The 21,388-nt window shown below is 39.9% G+C and overlaps 1 protein-coding gene across 1 annotated transcript in view; it reads right to left on the reverse strand.

Annotated features, from left to right (window-relative positions):
• ULK4 (unc-51 like kinase 4) overlaps positions 1-21,388 on the reverse strand; it is a 297,265-nt gene that overhangs the window by 74,059 nt on the left and 201,818 nt on the right. Inside the window, exons 33-35 of the mRNA XM_060247507.1 lie at positions 6,899-7,065; positions 4,817-4,915; positions 571-756 (exon numbers count right to left, since the gene is read on the reverse strand). Of these exons, the coding sequence (XP_060103490.1) occupies positions 571-756; positions 4,817-4,915; positions 6,899-7,065 (452 nt within the window). The remainder of the gene's footprint in view (positions 1-570; positions 757-4,816; positions 4,916-6,898; positions 7,066-21,388) is intronic.

A 21,388-nucleotide genomic window follows, 5' to 3' on the forward strand; every position in this document is an offset into this window, starting at 1 on the left:
TTTCTCTACCACATGGCAGTCGCCCAGACTTTGCTACAGTCTTTCTCAAAACCATACAACAAAGCAGATGTGGGAAAGATTGGAGAAAAGTTACGGAAATCCTAAATGGATTAACAACAAATAAACAAAAACCCTAGCACTGAACCCAGGGTAAATAACCTCTGTGGAAATGGTCTACAAAGTAGCTATTAGCATCTTTTAGAATCTTTATTTTAAGTTTCAGTAGTCCAGGACATCAGTGAGACACAGATTTAGATACTTTTAGAAACTTTTCATGTACTTGGTCTTGTGTACTATCACTGTCCTCAGTAAAATCTGACGCTTTTCTCTGATACAACAAGTGTCTCCAGCACTTGAGGCCCAAACTTCTAAAACAAACACACAAATGATCAGAGGACCAAACTTTTAAAACAATAATACAAACCAGCCACCACTCAACTTAGAATCAAGCAGGACTAAACTTCTGTAAGCAGAAATATCTAATTTAAAATGTTATTTATACACTATATATACAGATATGATAATTGGCGCTAGAACTATTTTATGATAATAATGAAATAATTGACCTACCAGTCTTTTGATGACTCTCAACAAAAGCTTTTGATCTTTCACTTCCTTCTTGCATTGCAATACTTCAGCAAAGCTGTCCATGTTTTCTGGAGACATGCTGTCCATGTTATCCCCACCATAGAGCTGAACTAACAATGACAAGCACTGTGATGCATTCTCATATATTTCAGTATCCTCACTTGGAAGCTAAAAATGAAAAAAAAAATTATGAAAGTCTCAAAATTATGGATAACATAAGGACATGAAGATGTAAGAAAGACTGCATATCTCTATAAAGGAACAAAAATAGGAAAGAGTAAATTCAACCCTTCAACCACCTGTTGGTTTTGGTAGTTGAAACTGCCCCCCCAAAAAAAATATTATTAGTGTATGGGGGAATAGGGTGTTGTTGATTACTTTTTCCCTTCAAAATGCTAATAACAGTGTGGAGAGCCTAATTTCAATCTATGAAACTAAGCAGGGCTTGAAGACTTAATTCACTCTTTCCACTCTTGTGTGGGTCTGATCTGAATCGCCTGTGCACACAGTAACACTTATGTTCAAACCTGAAATATCATGTAGCCTTTTCTGGAAAAAAAAATGAATAAAGTGATTGTTTTAATAGCATTATAGGAGTTTAACAAATATAAATATTTTGTTAAGCTATATCAGCGTCAATGAGAATGGCTGTGAATAACCATAGTTCCCTTCAGTTTCAGTTTCAGATGTGGTTCCAAACTGCAGTTGACAGGATACCCTCCTTAGCGTTAACCACTGTTAATGTCAGAGCAGATATAATGCTTAACCACAAAGAAAGCAGGAGGAGGGATTAGTATTGTAGAAAGAAGACAGCAGAGGTGAATGAGATCCTCATACTTGCTCCCAACTACTTAAAATTATTAATGAATCAGAATTATTACATGTGCTTCATCCAAAATGATTAACTGTGTTGGCCCACCCCAAAATTAGTGAAACTTCTTTCATCAAAGAATATGCTTAGCCAACTGGCTCTTGAACCCATTCATAGAAATACAATACACAACAATTAAATATTTCAAAACTCTTTTTGAGGGAGAGGGGCTGAGAAGGTAAAGGGAGATGTTAAGGAAACTACAGAAGTCTCTAGGAAGCTATTTACTGAACACTTTTTTTGTTCTTTCATGTTTTCCTTCTTCCACCTATGTCATATGTATGAGTGAATGTGAACACTGAAATCATATGCACATTTCCATTATAGAATCATAGAGTTGGAAGGGACCTCCAGTCCAACCCCCTGCACAATGCAGGAAACTCACAAACACCTCCTCCTAAATGCATAGGATCTTCATTGCTGTCAGATGGCCACCTAGTCCCTGTTTAAAAACCTCCAAGGAAGGAGAGCCCACCACCTCCCGAGGAAGCCTGTTCCACTGAGGAATCGCTCTAACAGTCAGGAAGTTCTTCCTAATGTTGAGCCAGAAACTCTTTTGATTTAATTTCAACCCACCGGTTCTGGTCCTACCTTCTGGGGCCACAGAAAACAATTCCACACCATCCTCTATATGATAGCCCTTCAAGTACTTGAAGATGGTGATCATCACCTCTCAGCTGCCTCCTCTCTAAGCTAAACATCCACAGCTCCTTCAACCTTTCCTCACAGGACTTGGTCTCCAGACCCCTCACCATCTTCGTCACCCTCCTCTGGACCCCTTCCAGCTTGTCTATATCCTTCTTAAAATGTGGTGACCAAAACGGAACACAATACTCCAGGTGAGGTCTTACCAGAACAGCGTAAAGTGATATCATCACATCACGTGATCTGGACACTATACTTCTGTTGATACAGCCCAAAATTGCATTTGCCTTTTTAGCCACCGTATCACACCGCTGACTCATGTTCAGTGTATTATCAATACACTTGGGCACATGAACACATCAATATGTGCACGCCAGTGCTGTTTTTAAATTAATGTGCATGCTTTTGTGTTCCTTCATAAACTTCTGAAATATAATAAGAACCTCTGTAAGCAGAGTTAGTTTTGGCTCCAACTGGCACTATGAAGCCCACTAGTTTTTATCATGACAAAAATAAACACTACCTGAAAGCAGACCTGTTCTGATCCCCCCCCCCCCTATTTGACTGCAATTCCGACAGTAATGCTAGGGGTGTGTACTCAGTATAAACCAAGCTGAAAAAATACCTGCTAAATAACATTGGTATTTATTGGGTATTTTCTCAGCCAATCGCCAATGGGACTAGTGGTTCGGTAGCTGCAGTTATCCAGATAGCCACAGTTACAGGGTATTTTAAGTGCTCTCAGACCTTTTAAATGCCTTCAGAGTGAACTGCAGTCCCTTTAAATGCTTTTGGAGTTGTGCCGTGTCTTGGAAAAGGCATTTAAAGGAACCACATCCCTTTAAATGTCTTTCCCCCTGTCAATTGGAAACAATGGTGGATAGAGGCACTCTGGTTCAATCTATTTGAAACTTAGGTGTTTTCTTTTGTTTGGAGAGGCACCTAATTTGCAGCATGGCAAATTTACCTAAAAAAACCCAGCCATCCCCAGAGCCTCAAATACCCCTGGATTTATTCTCCATTATAGCCTAAGGGGACTATTGACTATGGTCCCCATAGGATATAATGGAGCTGAAAAAAATTCAGCAATCCCAAATATTTCCTAAATCCCAATACCCTACTGATATTGGGATTTCGGAATATCAGGAAATACCAATATTTTTCAGGTTCAATATACCCAAACCTGAAAAATAGCAATTTTTTTTTTGTGCACACCCCTAAGTAATACAGACAAAATGTAGCAAGGAAAGTATGTTGCGTAAGACCAGGGACAGAACAAAACTAGAACAGCCTCAGGTCCAAGCTGCACATACATTGTAAATATGAGAACCAGCTCATTATAGGGACTAGAGACCAAAGGGAACAAAAATTTAACTTTCCTGAGCTGCCAGAGAGATGGGAGAAGCCAGGAGAATTCAGAAGTAAATCTTCTGATAGGGGTAAGGGGAGGTTTTGAGGCAGCAGGAGGTATTAGGAGGGGATTTTCTGGGAAAAAAAAGCAGGAAGGAGAAAATTTAGAGAGAAGCAAGGTGTCAGCTTTGGGAGTAAAATTAATCAGGGCAAAAGCTAAAGTTGCTGGGAGTTTTTTAGTTCAGCCAGGGTAAGGCATAATGATAGAATATTGTGCCAATGATAGAATATTGGATCAAAATGCTTAGGGTAATTTCCATAGAGCTGGTAGTACTTGACTGGTCATTTCTATTTATACTTTTCCTTTCCTAGTGACCATGGGTTACTAACGGTTGTCACAAGATGGAATTTATCTAAATCTTGAGTGTAGATTTTCACCAATTTTGCGGTAACTATGGTAAATGTTAATGAGACTTAATGACTAACTATGATTAACTGAAGCAAAGGGAAATCATTGGTGAAGGAAGCAACAGATCCTTTGTTAAGGCTCAAACTAGTGTCAGATTGTGAGTAAACAACAAAATCTTAGGTGGATTTTATGGTTAAGGGAATGGACAAGACTCTTCTTTATGATAGGCAAGATAAGGACAAGGGAGGATTACTTCAAGAATAACTGAGGCATTGGGATAATCTTCTTAATTACTGTTTTCATGACAAAAATCATAAACAGCGAGCCAGCCTAAGATCTGCTACCCAAATGATGTGATTTTACTACAGTTGTTAAAAAATTTAGTCACATGCAGTTATTTATTTATCTGGGATTTATATCCCGCCCTTCCCATCAAGTGGCTCAGGGCGGCTTACAGCATATGTAAAACTAACATAAAAATAAATTACACTATAAAATTAACATTTCATTAAATAATCAAAATCCAACGTTTGTTATAAATGTACATGTCGTTAAAATCAGACAGCGGTCGTAAAGCTACACTCTAATCAAATTCAAATACTGATTCGGTATACCGTCTTCAACATTTCGATGTTCCATATTCGATATTCAGTAGTCGGTATACAGGTATACAAGGATACAAGGCCGGTTAGTTGTGGGCCAGCCGGAAGAGGGTTGTCTTACAGGCCCTGCGGAATTGAGTAAGATCCCGCAGGGCCCTTACCTCCTCCGGCAGCTGGTTCCACCAAAATGGGGCCATTACAGAGAAGGCCCGGTCCCTTGTTACTTGTTTATTGTCATCTCTTAATAACACTGGGAGAGTGTATTAATTTGATTGGAATATTTTGAATAGGTAAATTAAAAATTCAAAACATTGAACTTTTCAACAGACTTATGAACAAGGAAATTCTTACCAACTGAATAAGTAGGCTAATTAGGTCTGTCAGTGGCTTATTAATAATAAGAAGATCTTCAGCAGCTTGAGTGTCCCCTCCTATACCAGATTTCTGTGCCTTAATAAAGAAAAAAAATCATAAAAAAGAATATTGGAAGAAAGCATTCAGAAGATCACCATCACCACTTCAGGATTGGGCTCTATTTGTTGTTAAGTGTTTACTTAATTTGTGAAATGTTAAGTGCTCTATTTGTTTTTCTTAAAATAATCATGTTCAAAAAGCACAACCTCTTATGACTAGTTTGAATGAACATTCATTCCAGCAGTTCATTCTCTAATTAGATGTAAAATATAATTTCCATCAGACTTTTAACATAATAAATTCAAAGTCTAACAGAGTCTATTAGAATATACCATTATGGATGGTAGGTGGGAAGCCTAGAAGTCTCATCACGTTAAACAAATAAAACAAAACATCCCCATACGTTCAAAACATAAGTTACGAGGAAGTCTTTGCTAGAATCTTTACCTCTACACACTAGATTTATACGTACAGGGAATTTTTATGTAGGATATTATTCATTCAAATATTTGATGTCTTATCTGCAGTCTAATATGGTACAGTCCAAAAACGAAACAGTTGACCATGGTTGGCATCAATGTTCCCTCTAAGCCATGTTAGTGTAAGCTAGCTCACAGTTATTTAGCCTCCAACTCACACATTTTTGTCTTTGCTCAGGAAAAATGGCCCTAGAGCAAACTAATTTATGTAGTAGCTCACAACTTTAATGTCAACAGCTCACAAAGTAGAATTTTTGCTCACAGCACTCCACAGTTTAGAGAGAGGGATGGTGGCTCAGTGGTAGAGCATCTGCTTGGTAAGCAGAAGATCCCAGGTTCAATCCCTGACATTTCCAACTATAAAGGGTCCAGGCAAGTAGGTGTGAAAAACCTCAGCTTGAGACCCTGGAGAGCCGCTGCCAGTCTGAGTAGACAATACTGACTGATGGACTGAGGATTGGTCTGATTCAGTATAAGGCAGCTTCATATGTTCATATGGCATCAGAGTGCAAACTCAACATGTACCTTACAATATTGTAAATTTTTACCCAGATATTTAGGGTGGAATAAGGCAGAGATGTTCTGCCAAGCCTTTGCATAAGGACACCAATGGTTGCCGTGTTGGCACCTTTCTCTCTCCACCACCTCTTGGGGGGATCCTCCCACCCCGATGTGATGTGATGACTGAATAAGAGCACTTTAAGGGTCATCAGGGTTTGTAATCTTTTTACTGTAACTGATTTATGTATACATGTATTTTTAAATGTTGTACATCTCCCAGAGCCTGGCACTAGCCGGGATAGGGTGATTCATCAAATGCAATTAATAATTAATAACAACAACAATAGTATCTTTTGCCACAACAGGTACCTTTCATGCACAGTTTTCACAGCCAGGTAGACAGCACAACCTACACAATAAGATCACCATGGGCTACATCTCAGACCTATCAGGCAGCTCAGCACCAGTACGAGCTGGAGCTACTTATCTCATTCATATTAGATTATATGGATATGGAACGGGCAGTAAATTTGTACTCATTCATAAACCACCATTTAGACAACCCAGTCATTCACTATGAAGGTGCAATTTAGAAGAAAGGTAACAAAGAATATTTTTATTAGAAATATTATATCATGATAGAAACAATAACCATTTCCCAGGGAATCAAATGGGTTAGTTCTGACCGCTTTTGTACATTAAGTATGAAACTTCATAATAAAGCACAATAGAAATATACAAAGCTTCAGACACATAGCAAAATGTAGAATAGTTTAAGACTTTCAAGATAAAGAGACTATTTAAAATCTAGCATACCCTCTGTGGTTATTTACTACTAAAGTTATTTTAAAAATATAGCTTTAAAAAAAACTCACATGTAAAGACAAGCCATTGTCTGTAAGAACATCAAACATGTCACTTGTTCAATCAATCTATTTTACTTCAGAGAGTTTGCAGTGGAGAATCCAATAAGAACAACAGCAACAAGACTTAAGATCTGTACAATGGTGCTCATTCTACCAGAAAATAGACTCTATACCTGTAACGTCAGACGGATGATATTAGCTGTATATATCAGCATGTGGTGCAAAATGTCAAGCAAAAGGAGGAGCAATGCATTTGCTGTCTTGATGTTGCTTTTATCATCCACATCCAAGCACAGAGTGGCAGTTTCTATTAGAAGATTATAGACATGATGTACTAAACCTAAAAAGATAAACGGATGGAATACGTTTAGACAGAATAAATATACACAGTACCTGTAGAACAAATTGGTATAAAAAGCAGCTTTACAAGGAAATGTATATCATCATAAATAAAAAGATATCATCAGAAACATGGAATTTCACACAAACAATATTTTTTCTTTTTTAGCATTCAGATTTTAAATGAAGCAATAGATTTTAAGCGCTTATAACTAATTCTATTTTAATTCTCTTAAAATATAAAATTAAAATACAAAATATTTAAAATATTAAAATATAAATATGGGCTGTCAGTTGTACCCTTCTCCCCTAGCCTATGTTATGCTAAGACCAAAGGAACCTGTAATCAAGAGAGCTGTGGCCTGATTTCCCCCAGTTGGTCACTGAATACCAACAAAACATCAAAAGCATTTCAACTTTCATTTTCTTTAGGGAAACAATAGTTAATTAGAAACTAAGTATTTTTCCCAGTCCAGGGTGGTTGTGCTATCCTTCTCTTCCTCCCTTTCAGGTCTGTCCCTATTCCAGGCACAAGTAGGACAAGGTCAGAGTAACAGGCCCTTAAAATTTCAGCAACATAAGCAGCAGTAGCTTTTAATAGGCAATTCACTAATTTGCCAGAATATATTTATAAATGAAATATGGCATATGCTATTTGAGGACCACTCATGGATTGGAGACCACCCAAGCTGAGTAGATGTAGTACAAAGGAAAATGTCTGTGTAAATGAATCTTTCAAATTAGTCCGTAGGTAAAAATGTGTCAAACTTATTTGGTACCACACATTTATTTTCTAAGTTGACATAAAATGTGAGGTTTTTAAATAATGATTTTCTAGGATTTTAATTCATAAATTGGATTATTTGCATATGTAATATCCAGAAATGAAGCAAAAACATCCAGGTTAGAATCCTCCAGTCTATTTCAGAATCTCTAAGTGGAATACCTTATGGCTGGGTCCAGATGCCCAGTATGAGCTGCCTCAGGGACGCCCCACAATTGGACCAAAAAAAGTGTTCAAATGTGCACATTTGGATCCCATCCTGCTCCCATCCTCACCCATTGTTCTGCCACCTCAAAAAGCTACCACATACGAAGTGGTAGCAAATTGGTGGCGAATCGGCGAGGTGCTTCCGGGGCACCTTTCCCAGCTGTCTGAATGGCCAGAGAACGCCTGGGAAGCAACTGTCAAGCACATGAGAGGTGTGACCACTCATCGGAGGTGCACGTGGTCTGTCCCCATTCTGGTGGCAGGCCACTCACCATCTGACTGCCCTGGGGGTGCTTCTCTTTCCACAGGCTTACTTCAGGGATTGGAGGCTGCTGCCCCAAGCTGGCTGTTTGTACCCAGCCTATGTTTAGTTTAGTATAATGCCCTCTGGCTCTGGCAACCATTTAGGGCTAATAATTGATGCAACAAACAGTTCCATTAGTCCAAGGCCAATCATGAAACAAAAAGTTCTTCACAATGGTCTTGCCAATATAGTAATACTATAATTATATAAAACTATAGCAATACTATAATTGTTTAATATGTCATGATTAATTCTTATGCCTTATTTAGATACTAGTTCCATTTTAAACTTCTACAATTTCTAGTCCTATTATATTGCTTATCAACTGTATCATCCTATTGATCACAATGGGTAATTCACTTTCAGTCTCAGTGAAAAAGGTAAGGTAAGGTAAGGTAAGTTTTATTCTTATATCCCGCCCTCCCCCGCCAAAGGTAGACTGTAAACAATGTAAATACATAATACAGATATTTTGTCTTCAATCAATAGTCAGCCTTTATTGGCATATATCAAATAATAAATAAATAAATATTTTGATTTTGCTTGGTTATCATTATATAACAGTGAAAAAGAAAAAAATCAGCAAATTTCTAGTTAGTTACAAATAAAATACCACTGGGACTTTGTAGAAGCTTTGGAAAATAAACTTGCCATCTATAAGTTCTCTGTATGAACTGATGTTGGAAAAACAAATATTTGTTTATTCTTTTTCTTAAGAAAAAGATCATTGTGACCTAACATTAAAGTTAGCTGAGATAAAAGAATTATATGATTTGCACGGGATTTATAAACTGATAAATGTTAGATAAAATCTTTTGTAACTAAAGATTGTGACATTGAACAGGAATCTACATAATTACTAAGCTTGGGATTTTTCTTTAATAATAATCAGACATATATACATCTCTTTTCTACTGAAATTTCAAAGTACCTTACCCAAAGTACCTTATAAATAAAACAGAGTTAAAAGAAAGTGTTGATTTTTACAGATGAAAATGCTGAGGGATAAAAGAGCTATATGGTCTTTTTCTAACAAAAAAAAGTTTTGAAGTTATCTTATAGGAGACCAGGTCCTGTTTCAACATCTCCCTAATTCTTCTTCAATGTAAAAGACTTGACCTCCAGGACAACAGAATTGAATCTTTAGTTTGCTAAAGCAAAATAAGGCTAAAATAGCTTACTGAATTTCCCGTAAGCCTACACTGCTGCAAACTTGTGACCTACTAAAACAAAACATTAAAAGAGATATTCCTGTGATGGATGCAGCAGCAGTCAGTCTTTTCCAGCGGTTGCAACTTATAAGCACTCATTTCGGCTTGGCAAGGCCCACTAAATGCTAAAGTAAACCAGGGCTTCCAAGAATGCCAAACAGAAGAATGGGAAAAGTTACCAATCTGATTTCTAGTTAATGTGGTGCAATGGAGGCATACTGGTTTCAAATTAGTTGACAAGCAATCTAATGTGCAGGCCAATATAAATTGAGCAAACCTAAAAATTCAAGCATTGAATTATCCCTAAAACAATGTGCATCATAAAGGTTGGATGATTGCAAATAAATAAATAAATAATGCTGATAACTGAGAATGCAGCAAGAGATTCAGTATAAAGGTGAAAATCCAGTTAAGACATGATTATCTGAGAGATGGGCACATAGAAAGGAACCTAATCAAGCTCAAAATGAAATATATATTTAAGGGTAGATCCTATGGATCAACAAGGTATATTTCTTTCTGCAACAACCACCAGTGTTATGCTTATAGCACAAGAGAATCCAGGACATTGCACTGCCAGCTTTACTAGAATATGCCCTAATTGGAAGAGTGCTGTGCATTCTGGAATGTAAAGGGGTAAATAGTTGGTAATGAGAGACACAGTTAAGACTGTGTAAAATGAACTTTTGCATTTTAATGCAAGAGGATGCCTTGGCATTATACCAGCATGTACTGATTTCAGCATACATTTTTGAGGCAAATTCAGCATTCTTCAAAGTAGGAGGTTTTGTTAAGTATTAAACTATCATTTGTAAAGTGAAGTATTTTCAGGTTTTCAACACAACTAGAGCAGACGTTTTCAGAAAGAACCTTACTAGTGGCTTAAGATTTTTGACAAAGCACTAAAAAACTGTTCACTAATTTATTATTTTTTTAATGATATGTTTGTTTAAGGTCTTTCTTGATTCAGTTCCTGGTTAAATACAAAATATTACTTGAAATCATTGTAAAGAGTCAGCACATTCAAAATCCATTCTTAGACCTTCCTATTATATAGCTTTTATTATTTCCATTCTGGGACAAATACAAACCCATATATTGAATGTTCTGGCTTTTATCTACCTAAATCAAAGTCTAAAAGTTATATATATAATCTTATTTAATTTCCTCCTCTTTGTAGGCTTTGTTTCTTTTAACATTTAGCATACTCTGCACAAATAACAGGCTGCACACAGATATATTTAGGTGATGTCACCACTACCCACAAAAAGAAACTACACAAACACAATTACATGCTTCTTCTATTCAAAATCTGTCATCAGTCATTTTTCTTTTCATCAAGCTAAAATTTAGCAAGCCAAAATAAACAATCCAATAAAGGCGGGTGCCTACCTAACAGAAATCTGCAAACTACTTTGTGGACAAATGACCCTTTGCACTGTGTTTGCTGTGCACATAAGGTCACTATGACTAAGAGACAAACATGTTACATTTTTTAATGAACAGAATCCAGGCCCAACTCACTTTCCGCAAAGTCAGATAGCAGCTGTGAGGAAAGACTCCTGCCTGCCTATCATGACATTTCCCCAACCTGAAATGATGAGTAATTTGCCCATCTTTGGAACTGCACTGCAGGTGGAAGGTAGGAAAACCCCTCCCTCTGTACCATCACTGTCTTGAAGCAATTCAGTCTCCTGGGATTTTAAAAATGCCTTTCCCCACAGCTACTGGGTAACAGTAGGAACAGCGTAAACAATTCATCAAAAATGTAATGTACAGGTTGGCCTATGTAAATAAAACTGCATCACTTTACTTTTAATGGTGCTAGACTGATTTGTGAGACCTGGGTTGAAAACATCGCACTGTCATAAAGGTTCCTGGATGACGCTGGGCTAGTCACTTTCTCTCAGCCTACCCTAATTCATAGTATTATGAGGATAAACTGGAGAAGAGAGAGCTATGTGTGCCACACTGAGCTCCTTGAAGAGGATAAAAATGTACTGGGTGAACAGAGGAAAGAAATACTTGGATCCAATCCAAAGTTTTTAACCAGGTACGTGTATTGTTTGTATACTAACATGGGAACAACCTGCTGGATGACTTTGGGCTAATCATACACATTCAGCCTAATCTAATTCTTAGGATTGTTGTGAGGAAAAATTGTTTTTGTTACAACAGATTTAACACTGATAATCAGGGGCAGATTGGCCACTAAGGTAACTGGAAAAAGTCCTGGTGGGCTGATGGTTTAGGGAGTCACCACTCCAGTTCTGAGCGAGGTGACACTGCCCTTATTCAGAGAGGCCCCATGTGAACTGCCACAACAAGCTAGTGAACAGCAGGAGCCAGCAACACGAGCCCAACATGAAGCTGGCAGGAGCCAGCACTGCACTATTCTACTGCTAACCCTTAAATCAATAACAGAATAGTGTTAGCTTGGTCCTCAAACCTGGCCTCTGAACACCAAAGAAGTTCACTCTAATTGCCCTGAAGATCCTTGCGTTTGGCTTGGTACAGACCTATCTACAACGGACAGCTATGCAGGGGGGTTTTTGTAGAAGGAACTTCTTTGCGTATTAGGCCACACACCCGATGCAGCCAATCCTCCAAGAGCTTACAATAGATCCTGTACTAAGAGCCCTGTAAGCTCTTGGAGAATTGGCTACATCAGGGGTGTGTGGCCTATTATGCAAAGGAGCTCCTGCTACAAAAAAGGCGTGCAGCTATGAATTGCTGAAATTTAGAGTAATTTACTGGACTTCACTTAGCTTTTAACTAGATGGGCTACAGGTGATTATTGCATTAAAACCACTTATTTGTTTCTTAAATTGTTTTCACAGTCCATGTGCCATATTTGTTTTTTTTTTTTAAATTCTGTTGAACTCAGAAACTCCTGTGGCAATGATTGTGTACTGCTATTTGATTTGTATCTCTGAAGCATGTAGATATGAATCTATATCAGAAGTTACTGCAGTATCATCTTCAGATATGTCTCTTAAAAGATACTGCAATGTACCCTAATGTTTTGAGCCTATCTGAAATATACATTTAAACACCTATCTTTCCAGTATTTGTCCAAACAGACAGCACTGGATACTTTGACAGAAGCATAGTGAACACACCAGTTTACTTCACTTCTATCAATCTCCCCAAAGCAGTTTCCAAAAACTATTTTGTAGATATCAGCAGAAATGAGCAATTAAAAATAAAATATACTGCATCATAAGATTATGCTGCAAGCATTACTGAGTTTTAATTATTTTACTACTTCACTAGTAAATATACTATAACATATGAAATATTAGCAAAAATCCTCAGCACAGGCGTTCCCTACCAATACAACAAGATTCAGCAGTAATGCTGTAGATAAAACAAGATCCAGCAATTGAACTTGTAGCTTAGTTAAAATTAGGACAGAAGCTACTTCTAAATATATTTGCCGTGCTTGAATTATAAGGAACCTGGGATAGTTCAAATATTTAGCCTTCAAACAAATTACACAATTGCCTTATAAGTAAAAAACCTCTCCCCCATTGTTGTGTTTGGTCAAACTGAAGTCCTTAATAGAAAAGCAGGAAGATCCTTTGTAGGAAGATTCAAAAGTACTGTTGCTTCCACAACCCCCAATGGCTCCTAATAGAGTGTGTGTTTGTGGGGGGAAATCAATATATAAGATCATGGAAATATGGAAAGGCTAAACTACTTTCCCCCCTCCCTCCATGAATCCAACCTACATACTTGCAGACAAACAATTTAAATACAAAGAAGGAAATGAAAACAACAGAAAACTGCAGAAATAAAATATGCCTTTCTCCCCAGTAAACTCTTTGATAGGTAGGCTAAGGCAGGTTCTTTTTTCCTATAACACAGTTAAACTTTGCTTTTCTGTTTTGCTTGCTAACAGTACAGCGTTTTTTTTTTCCTTCCAGAAATGCAAAGAATGTGGGAAGTTGTCAGATTAATAACAAAACCCAGAAAAACAGCTTTTCTGCATGCTTCACTCAATCTTGATATTTTTGACAGTTGATCCAGAAACACTTGAATCGGTTTGGGCATGGTTCTTCCAGGTCTGCCCGCCATCTTAATTTTCACTTGTTGTAGAAGTAGAAAAAGAGTAAGAGTCCAATAGCACCTTGAAGACTAACAAAAAAAAATTAGGTTTTACTGGACTCTTACTCTTTTCTCCTGCTACAGACAAACACAGCTACCCATCTTGATTTGTCTCTAATGTTGTGGAGCCAGTTTATTTTCTTCTGCGTGTGGTTTAAATAATCAGGATTTTCCAGAGACAATGCTGTCATCAGTAGCAATACAGCACAAACACCTTTTTTTTTGCACATACTTTATATCAAAATATTGATATTATGGCTGCATTTTTAAAAAAAATGAAAACGAAAATACTGTTATCGATATACCATTGTAATGGAGTGGTCGGGGTGGAAGGTAGGTATGGCGGTGGAAGAAGGTCATGGTATAGGCGGAGATATGGGTATGCTTGTTTCCAACCTTCATTCCTTCCTGAGATGCATCTTTGTGGAGGCTAGGACCTTAGACTGATGCTGTGCAATTCCAGATCTATAAACAATAAAGACCAGAACACTGCAAGTCTACACTGCAGAACAAAATGTGGATCTGGTTTGTGTGACTGAGACCTGGGTTAGGGAGGGCAAAACAGTCTCCTTGAAAGAACTGCGCCCCCCCCCTCCAGTTTCTCAGTCCTTCGTCAGTCTCAAACTTGGGAGTGGGGCGGTGGCTGTACTCATGTGAGAGGCTTTCTCTTTCAAACCATTCTCCATCTCAAAGATCATCACTATTGACTCTGTTGGCCTGGTGTAGGATGCTGATGACAGCTTGATTGTCCCTCTGGTGTACCAACTGCTTTTCAGGTCCACATCCATCCACATGCCAGAGATCAAATCCAGTATGTGACCTGCTTGATGTGTGGGGCCTGAAACAGATTGGGAGAGCCAACATGGTATTTCAAGGAAGTCTCCCATCCAAGTACTAACAAGAGTCAACCCTGTTTAGCTTCTGAGAACTGACAAGATTGGGCCTGCCTGGGCTATCCAGGGCAGGGCCTATTAAATTTGTTTTTAACTTTGTTTCTCAGTTGCAACCAGTTCACCTCAAAAAATTCACTATTTTAAAGCAACAACAACAACAACCTGCAAAATCCAGATAGGAAAATTCTCAGAATATAACTGCAATATGAATGGATATTAAATAAAAATTCAATGGAACTGAAAAATGTAACATCATATACCCCTTTGGGTGAAAGAATTCAATGTGTACAAAAACCATACTATGTCTCTCTCACACTTTATTCTATTGGATCAAAACTGCCACAAAGCTAGCTTGGACTGTCATATCCATCTTTCAAAGCCTAGCTGGAGTTTAGTTTGGACTGTTAATAAATCCAAGTAAAAGAACATATGTCAGGATAGCTGCAAGAGCTATTTGAATGTGAGTTAAGATGGACTTGCTAAACAATTCATGGATTCTACCACACTTCTAGAACTGATATATCCTTTACATTGTAGCCATTAGAATTCTATCTCCATTTCGTTTCCTCAGTCTTTAGTTCATGCAGAACTCACCTTTCCCACCATCTTAGAAATATCTTGTTCCCTTGTCTAAAGTGTTGTTTACCAAAATAATTTGGTGAGCTACAGTTGGAGGATGTACAAACAAGACAAAGGAGGCTAGGGAGGGGAAGCCAGAAGACTAAATATTAATCATGGAGAATAATGACATAATTACAATGGGCTGAAAACTCCTGTCTAGTAACAAATCATCGATACCTTACAATCAGGATGCTATTAGTCCTTGAACAGTGCAATCCTACACAGTTATTCCATCCTGTCTATTAATATAAATGGGCTTGCAATGGAATAACTCTTCCAAGAACTGCAGTGTTATATTCTAAAAGAGTATCAAAATAAACATGGGAAAGCAAAGGTGTAGAGACCACTACTATTAACTGTAACCCAAGTACCACCATTAAATCATTTTGATTGCCTATTTCAACCAACTGGCATGTTTTCAGTTTTCACTGAAACTGATATCAAATTTTTTAGCATGCAATAAACATCCCTCCCTCTATTTGAAAAACAGATAGAGATGCCATGTGTGAATACTCAGAGACTATGAAGAATGGGGGGAATGGCAACAATGCCTCTCTACAACTACAAAAGCTCTCAGTTATGCGGAAAAAATGGTAGGGGGTTAGTGCTACTCTTCCACTGCCTAAAAACATAGCAGATGGCAACCTACAAACTGAAGCCTTCAGATGGTTCAGGCTGTGATAGAGGAGAAGGGTAAAGGGAAGGTGGGACTCTCCTTTCATGTGCTCTTCCGCTCTCCTCTATGGAAATTTTGCAAGTTTTTAAATGTGTAGTACATGGAAGAACTGTATCCATCATGTTGCATTAAACATCATTTATTGATGTGCCCAAGGTTTCTTTATTTTAATAAAAAAACATGTACAACAGTTTTCTGATGTGTCTTATTAAGTAACAATGTAATGACATCTTCAAAGGGAATGAAGAAATAGCCAGTGATCTAACTTTTTTTTTAAAAAGTCTGAACTTCAAAAAATAATAAAATACTAAATATAACTAAAAGGAGTTTAATAAAATAAAATACAAACCAGTAATAGCTTAAAAGGCCTGAACTAACCTAAACTAAGCTCAACTGAAAAGAATTAAAATAAAACCTACATGCAGCTGCAACCTCCCCATACCCAACACTCCACTACCTGGGAATAATGAGACAGAAGACAAAAAAGGCTATCAGAGTTTAAACTAATAAATCTTCTAGGTCTTCTGAAAGTTCAAGATAGAAAACCAATAAAATAAAATAAAGAACTGCTAGAAATGTCCCACCAATCCTGACATGATTAAACCCAATAGAGAGTGAGGTAAGGGAACTGGCTGTACACCAAAAATAATCACTCATAAAGGCAGTCCAAATAAAATGAAAGGGGACAGAGGGAATGAAAGGAGCATCAAAAATAGACCTAAAATGAACGGGGGGGGGGGGGGGGAGAGATAACAGAAGCAAATAGAAACTGAAAATTACGAGAATAAAACTGCTTGAAGTGGAGCATAACCTAAAGGAGTCAGTCAGACTAGCACCAGAAAATGAAAGTTGTCAAATATTTGAACATACTCACTTTCCTTCCTAGACCTTAAACATTTCAAGTATTTCCTTATTTTTAATAATTATAAGTGCTGCAGAGATTCATATATTAATTACATATGTTTTAATTGTATGGCTATTAGTAAAGATATAGCACATCATTAGGTTTATTACACAGATAATGCAACTAGCAAGATTTAAACATCAACAATGGAGCAGACTATCAGCACAATCCTAAGGGGGGGCGAAAGTGCTTTGGAAGCAAACTAACCGCTACGTTGGTGGAAATGCGATTTGCGCTGTTCTAACTCCCTCCACGCCAGCAGCGCAAATGTGAGTTGCGCCTGTCTAGGGGTGCCTCAGCGTGTGCCCGCCCATGGCTGCTGGTGGAGCGGTGCCACACCAAGCCTGTGGCACAACTGGGGTATAGGCAGCTATACTGCATATGAGCAGGCAGCCCCAGGGGCATACCCAGTGTTAGTAGGCTCCCTAAGACCTTTCAGCCTGGGAATGCTCCCCATGAGAGGCGTAAAGCTACGACAAGGAAAATGCTGGCATATCCCATAGGCACTTGTTGAAGCAGAAAACAAAGGTTGCCACCACTGCTGCAAGTGCTCACAAACCCCTCAGGGAGCTGTGCAATTGCCTCACCAATCCCCTCGTGCCTGGGGCTGGGTGAGCCCCCTCTCAGACACCCAATTGCTGTTCCCTGCCTCCTAGAAAAACTTCCACTCTGGCCCTGCACACTTCCTTAGGTAGGGCACCTGCCACAGGACTCTGTCTCGGAGCTCCCTGCCGTGTGAACTTAGAGTGAGGGCTGGCGCACTTTGGTGGTGGAGGCTGCACAGTGAGGGCACTTAGACAGTACGGAGCAAACTCTTTGTCTTGCAAGGAGGAGAGCAAAGTCTCTCCTCTGTGGCTTACCTCTCCTGTTGCCAAGTCCCAACAGGTACCCGACCTCCAGAGGCTCACCGCTCAAGGGTGCTCACACATGGACAGATAAGTGCAACTGTGGACCCAAAACTTGCCTCCCCCCTCCCCTAGCTCAAAGCTGGGCAGAGTGACAACATCTCTGGCACTTGACCCGGGCAGCGAGTTCAGGCAGGGGGCAGCTGCCGTGGCCCCCCCTTGGTCCATCCTTTGCCTTGGTCCCACTCCTGGCAGGGTACCGGGTGGAGGGGGATCTGGCAGCTGCTCCAATGCCTGTGCGGAGGTGGGTCAGAGACTGTCCCTTTAAGAGAGTCCCTCACCAAAACACAGCCTCACACTGTAGCTGCAGGGGGTGATGACTTATGAGCACTCCTGGAACCCCTCCCTAGGTGCTCTGGTTCTCTGTTTTGCAGGTGAGGATTCAACAGTTTGTGGTGAGTCAATCTCCTTCCCACTCTACTCAGTCAACTGTTCCCACCCTCTTCTCTGAGTGGAGCCTTGTGCCCTGCAAGACTGTCCAAGTTCCCCCTGGGATGCTGTTGCACTTGGTTCCAGCACAACAAAGTGGTACATGCACCCTACTTTGTCTCTCTTGCTTGGTGCCTGCTGCACATTCTCTGTGCCCCTCCCCCTCCACACCCACTCTGCAACTCTGACTGTGGGGTCCCTGAGGGAATATCCTGGAGGGCGTGCTCGCTTGCTTCTGAGAAGGGTGGAGGGTGGGACCTATGAGCTGCTTCTGCACGAGGCTGGACAGGGGAGGCTGGGGATCTTTCCTGCACTCATACAATGGGAGGGAGGGTGGTTTGGGGCCAGGTGCATCACCACAGCCAGCCCGCCCTCAGCCTGCCCGACCCCACGGTGTGTTGTGCTCATGGCATGGAGAAGAGGGGACTGCGTGAAGGGGGAGACGCAGATGGAATGGATGCCTGGCTGGTGCCTTGCGCTGTGTTGCTCTGCCACTGGGGCGAGGTTCCGCACACATAGCAGGGGGCATCATGGCATCATAGGGGGTCTCTGCGTCTGTGTTGGGGGGAGGTTGCCTGTGGGACTTGGTGGCATGCTGGGATTCCGTCTGCTCGTTCCCATACACACATTCTGGCTGGTGTCTTTGGAAGCAGACTCCTGCATTTTGTGCTTCTTGTTTATTTGTGGCTAGCCAGGGGGCACATGCTTCTGGCCATCTACCTGCCAATGGCACGAGTATCTAACAGTGGGTGGGTAAGAGGGGTTTGACAGCTTCTTAGGAGAAAGCTTTCCACCCCCCCCCTCCCAGTAATGTGCAACGGACTGGACAATCCTGTAGTCCTACGCTGCCCCATCCCTTCCCCCACCCCCGCAGCGAGCCAATAGTGCACGCACAGGTGGGATCACCATAGCGACAGCTTCTCTCTTGTGCCTGCTCGTCCGGCTGCACTCCCCTCCCATTCCTGCCTGGCGTAACTTCTCCCCTTTGGAAGCCGAGTAACGCCGCCTATGTTAGTTCTACGCTCGGGCGGGCCTCTGCAGCGGAACTCAGGATTGGTCTGCCCATATACAGCTAAACAAGAAGATATCAAAAACCATGTATTTCCTGGATTACAGCTTCAAACATTTTAGGACATACAGTATACCCATGCCAAGCATCTTACTGTCAAAATGACATGGGGCCCTAACACAAAGTCATTGCAAACTGTATGCAAAGTTTTCCACCTTTAGAATGAGCACTGGTTTGGACAAAACCATGTATTTTTAAAACAACACAGAATGTGCCCCAAAACTACCACAGATGGAGGTTGTTTAGCAATGTTAGCTGCCATGGGGTGGACCCAGTAGTTTCACCCCACAATGTTATACAATGCAGTTGCTTGCCCTGTACCCTCAGGACAGATCAACTACAAAAGAAGAAGAAGAAGAATTGCAGATTTATATCCCGCCCTTCTCCCTGAATCAGAGACTCAGAGCGGCTTACAATCTCCTTTATCTTCTCCCCTCACAACAGACACCCTGTGAGGTGGGTGGGGCTGGAGAGGGCTCTCACAGCAGCTGCCCTTTCAAGGACAACCTCTGCCAGAGCTATGGCTGACCCAAGGCCATTCCAGCAGGTGCAAGTGGAGGAGTGGGAAATCAAACCCGGTTCTCCCAGATAAGAGTCCGCACACTTAACCACTACACCAAACTGGCTCTCCTAAAAGTCTAAGTATATTTCAGATGCATAGAATACAAGCTCACAACAACGTCAGTGTTACACTCAGAGTCCAACAAATTAATTACACTAAAAAGAGAAGTACAAGATAGATATCCTGGCTGTCTTTGAATAGTATTGATACATGAAGGACAGATGGCAACAGATACAGCAAATGTACTGGAGAAAATTGGATGGTACAGGATCTTATTCAAGAGAGTGCACGCCACCTGACAGTATCATGCCAACAACTATTAAATTTAAGACTGTATAATATCATTTAAAATGAGTGGTAATCAGAGAATGTATACCAAGAGGGATGGAGTCAACTGTGTGCTGCCCTGATAAACTTCCTTGTGAGGTGTGTTGTCTCCCTGGGGCAAAGATTTGTGATGTTGTGGAGCAACTACCAAAGGTCATTAAACCCACAAATAAATATCCCGTTTTATATATATATATATATATATATATATATATATATATATATATATATATACACACATTAACACATAACAACACTTTATTTATCAATTACTTATACAGGACTAGGTTATACATATATATATAAATACACAAATACATACATAAACCATCACCCAACCCTCCACCCAAGGAGCTTAATAGGCATCACCATAACAGAGTTCCAGTTTCTTCTTATTAAGACCCATACTTTTTATCCAATCATATAAATAGTCCCAGGTCTTTCTACAATCTCGTATATTACCTCCTTTTAATCTTACAGTTAAGATATCCATCTCAGCTGCATCTAATAATTTTTGTAAAAACTCTCCCCTGTCTGGCAGTTTAGAGACTTTCCAGTATTTTGCATACAAAATTCTTGCAACAGTTATTATATGCAGCAACAATTTCTTCTCTTGTTTAGGTAAATTCCCTTTATAGACATTTAATAGATATAATTCTGAAGAATGTTGAAGCCTTATTCTTAGTAAATATCCTGTTATATATTTATATGGGGATGAGTGCAAATGTACAACATAGACTGAATTATATTTTCAAGGACTATGAGGCTCTGGCTAGAAAGTTTACGGAACTCAGGACACAGGTTGTGGTGGAATGGGCCGACTCTGGCCTGCATGCCTTGTTCCACCCTGCCCCTCAAGCTTTTCCAAACACCAGGAGAGGCTTTTCTTTCTTGTGTAATCATTGCTACCACCTGACTTTTGTAGGGAGTTGCCCGCTGGGAGGGTCAGGACTCCCAGTTTCCCTTCCAAATTCTGAGGTCTTGCCTCTGTATTTTCTGCAGCCCAGTGCCTGGTCGCCATGGGGTCCATTTACTGCCTTGTGCACCTCTAGAGGAACACTCACTTGTCAAATGCCTGCCTTCCCCTGGTGCTCCTTTTAAAAGAACATGTCCAAGATGTTGGAGGTCTCCATGGTACAGGGAACCACGACCAACATCAGAAATTCTAAAGTATTTATTAAAAAGAAAACATTCACAAGCATACTTTTAGCACAGCACCAGACTCAGCAAGGGATCCAAAAGAAATTGCTAAAATGCAAATCATCTTTCCCTCTCTCTATACATGCCTTATCACAACACAGTACAGTCTCCTAACATAGAAC

This window comes from Heteronotia binoei, chromosome 10, assembly GCF_032191835.1.
Source record: "Heteronotia binoei isolate CCM8104 ecotype False Entrance Well chromosome 10, APGP_CSIRO_Hbin_v1, whole genome shotgun sequence".
NCBI lineage: Eukaryota > Metazoa > Chordata > Lepidosauria > Squamata > Gekkonidae > Heteronotia > Heteronotia binoei.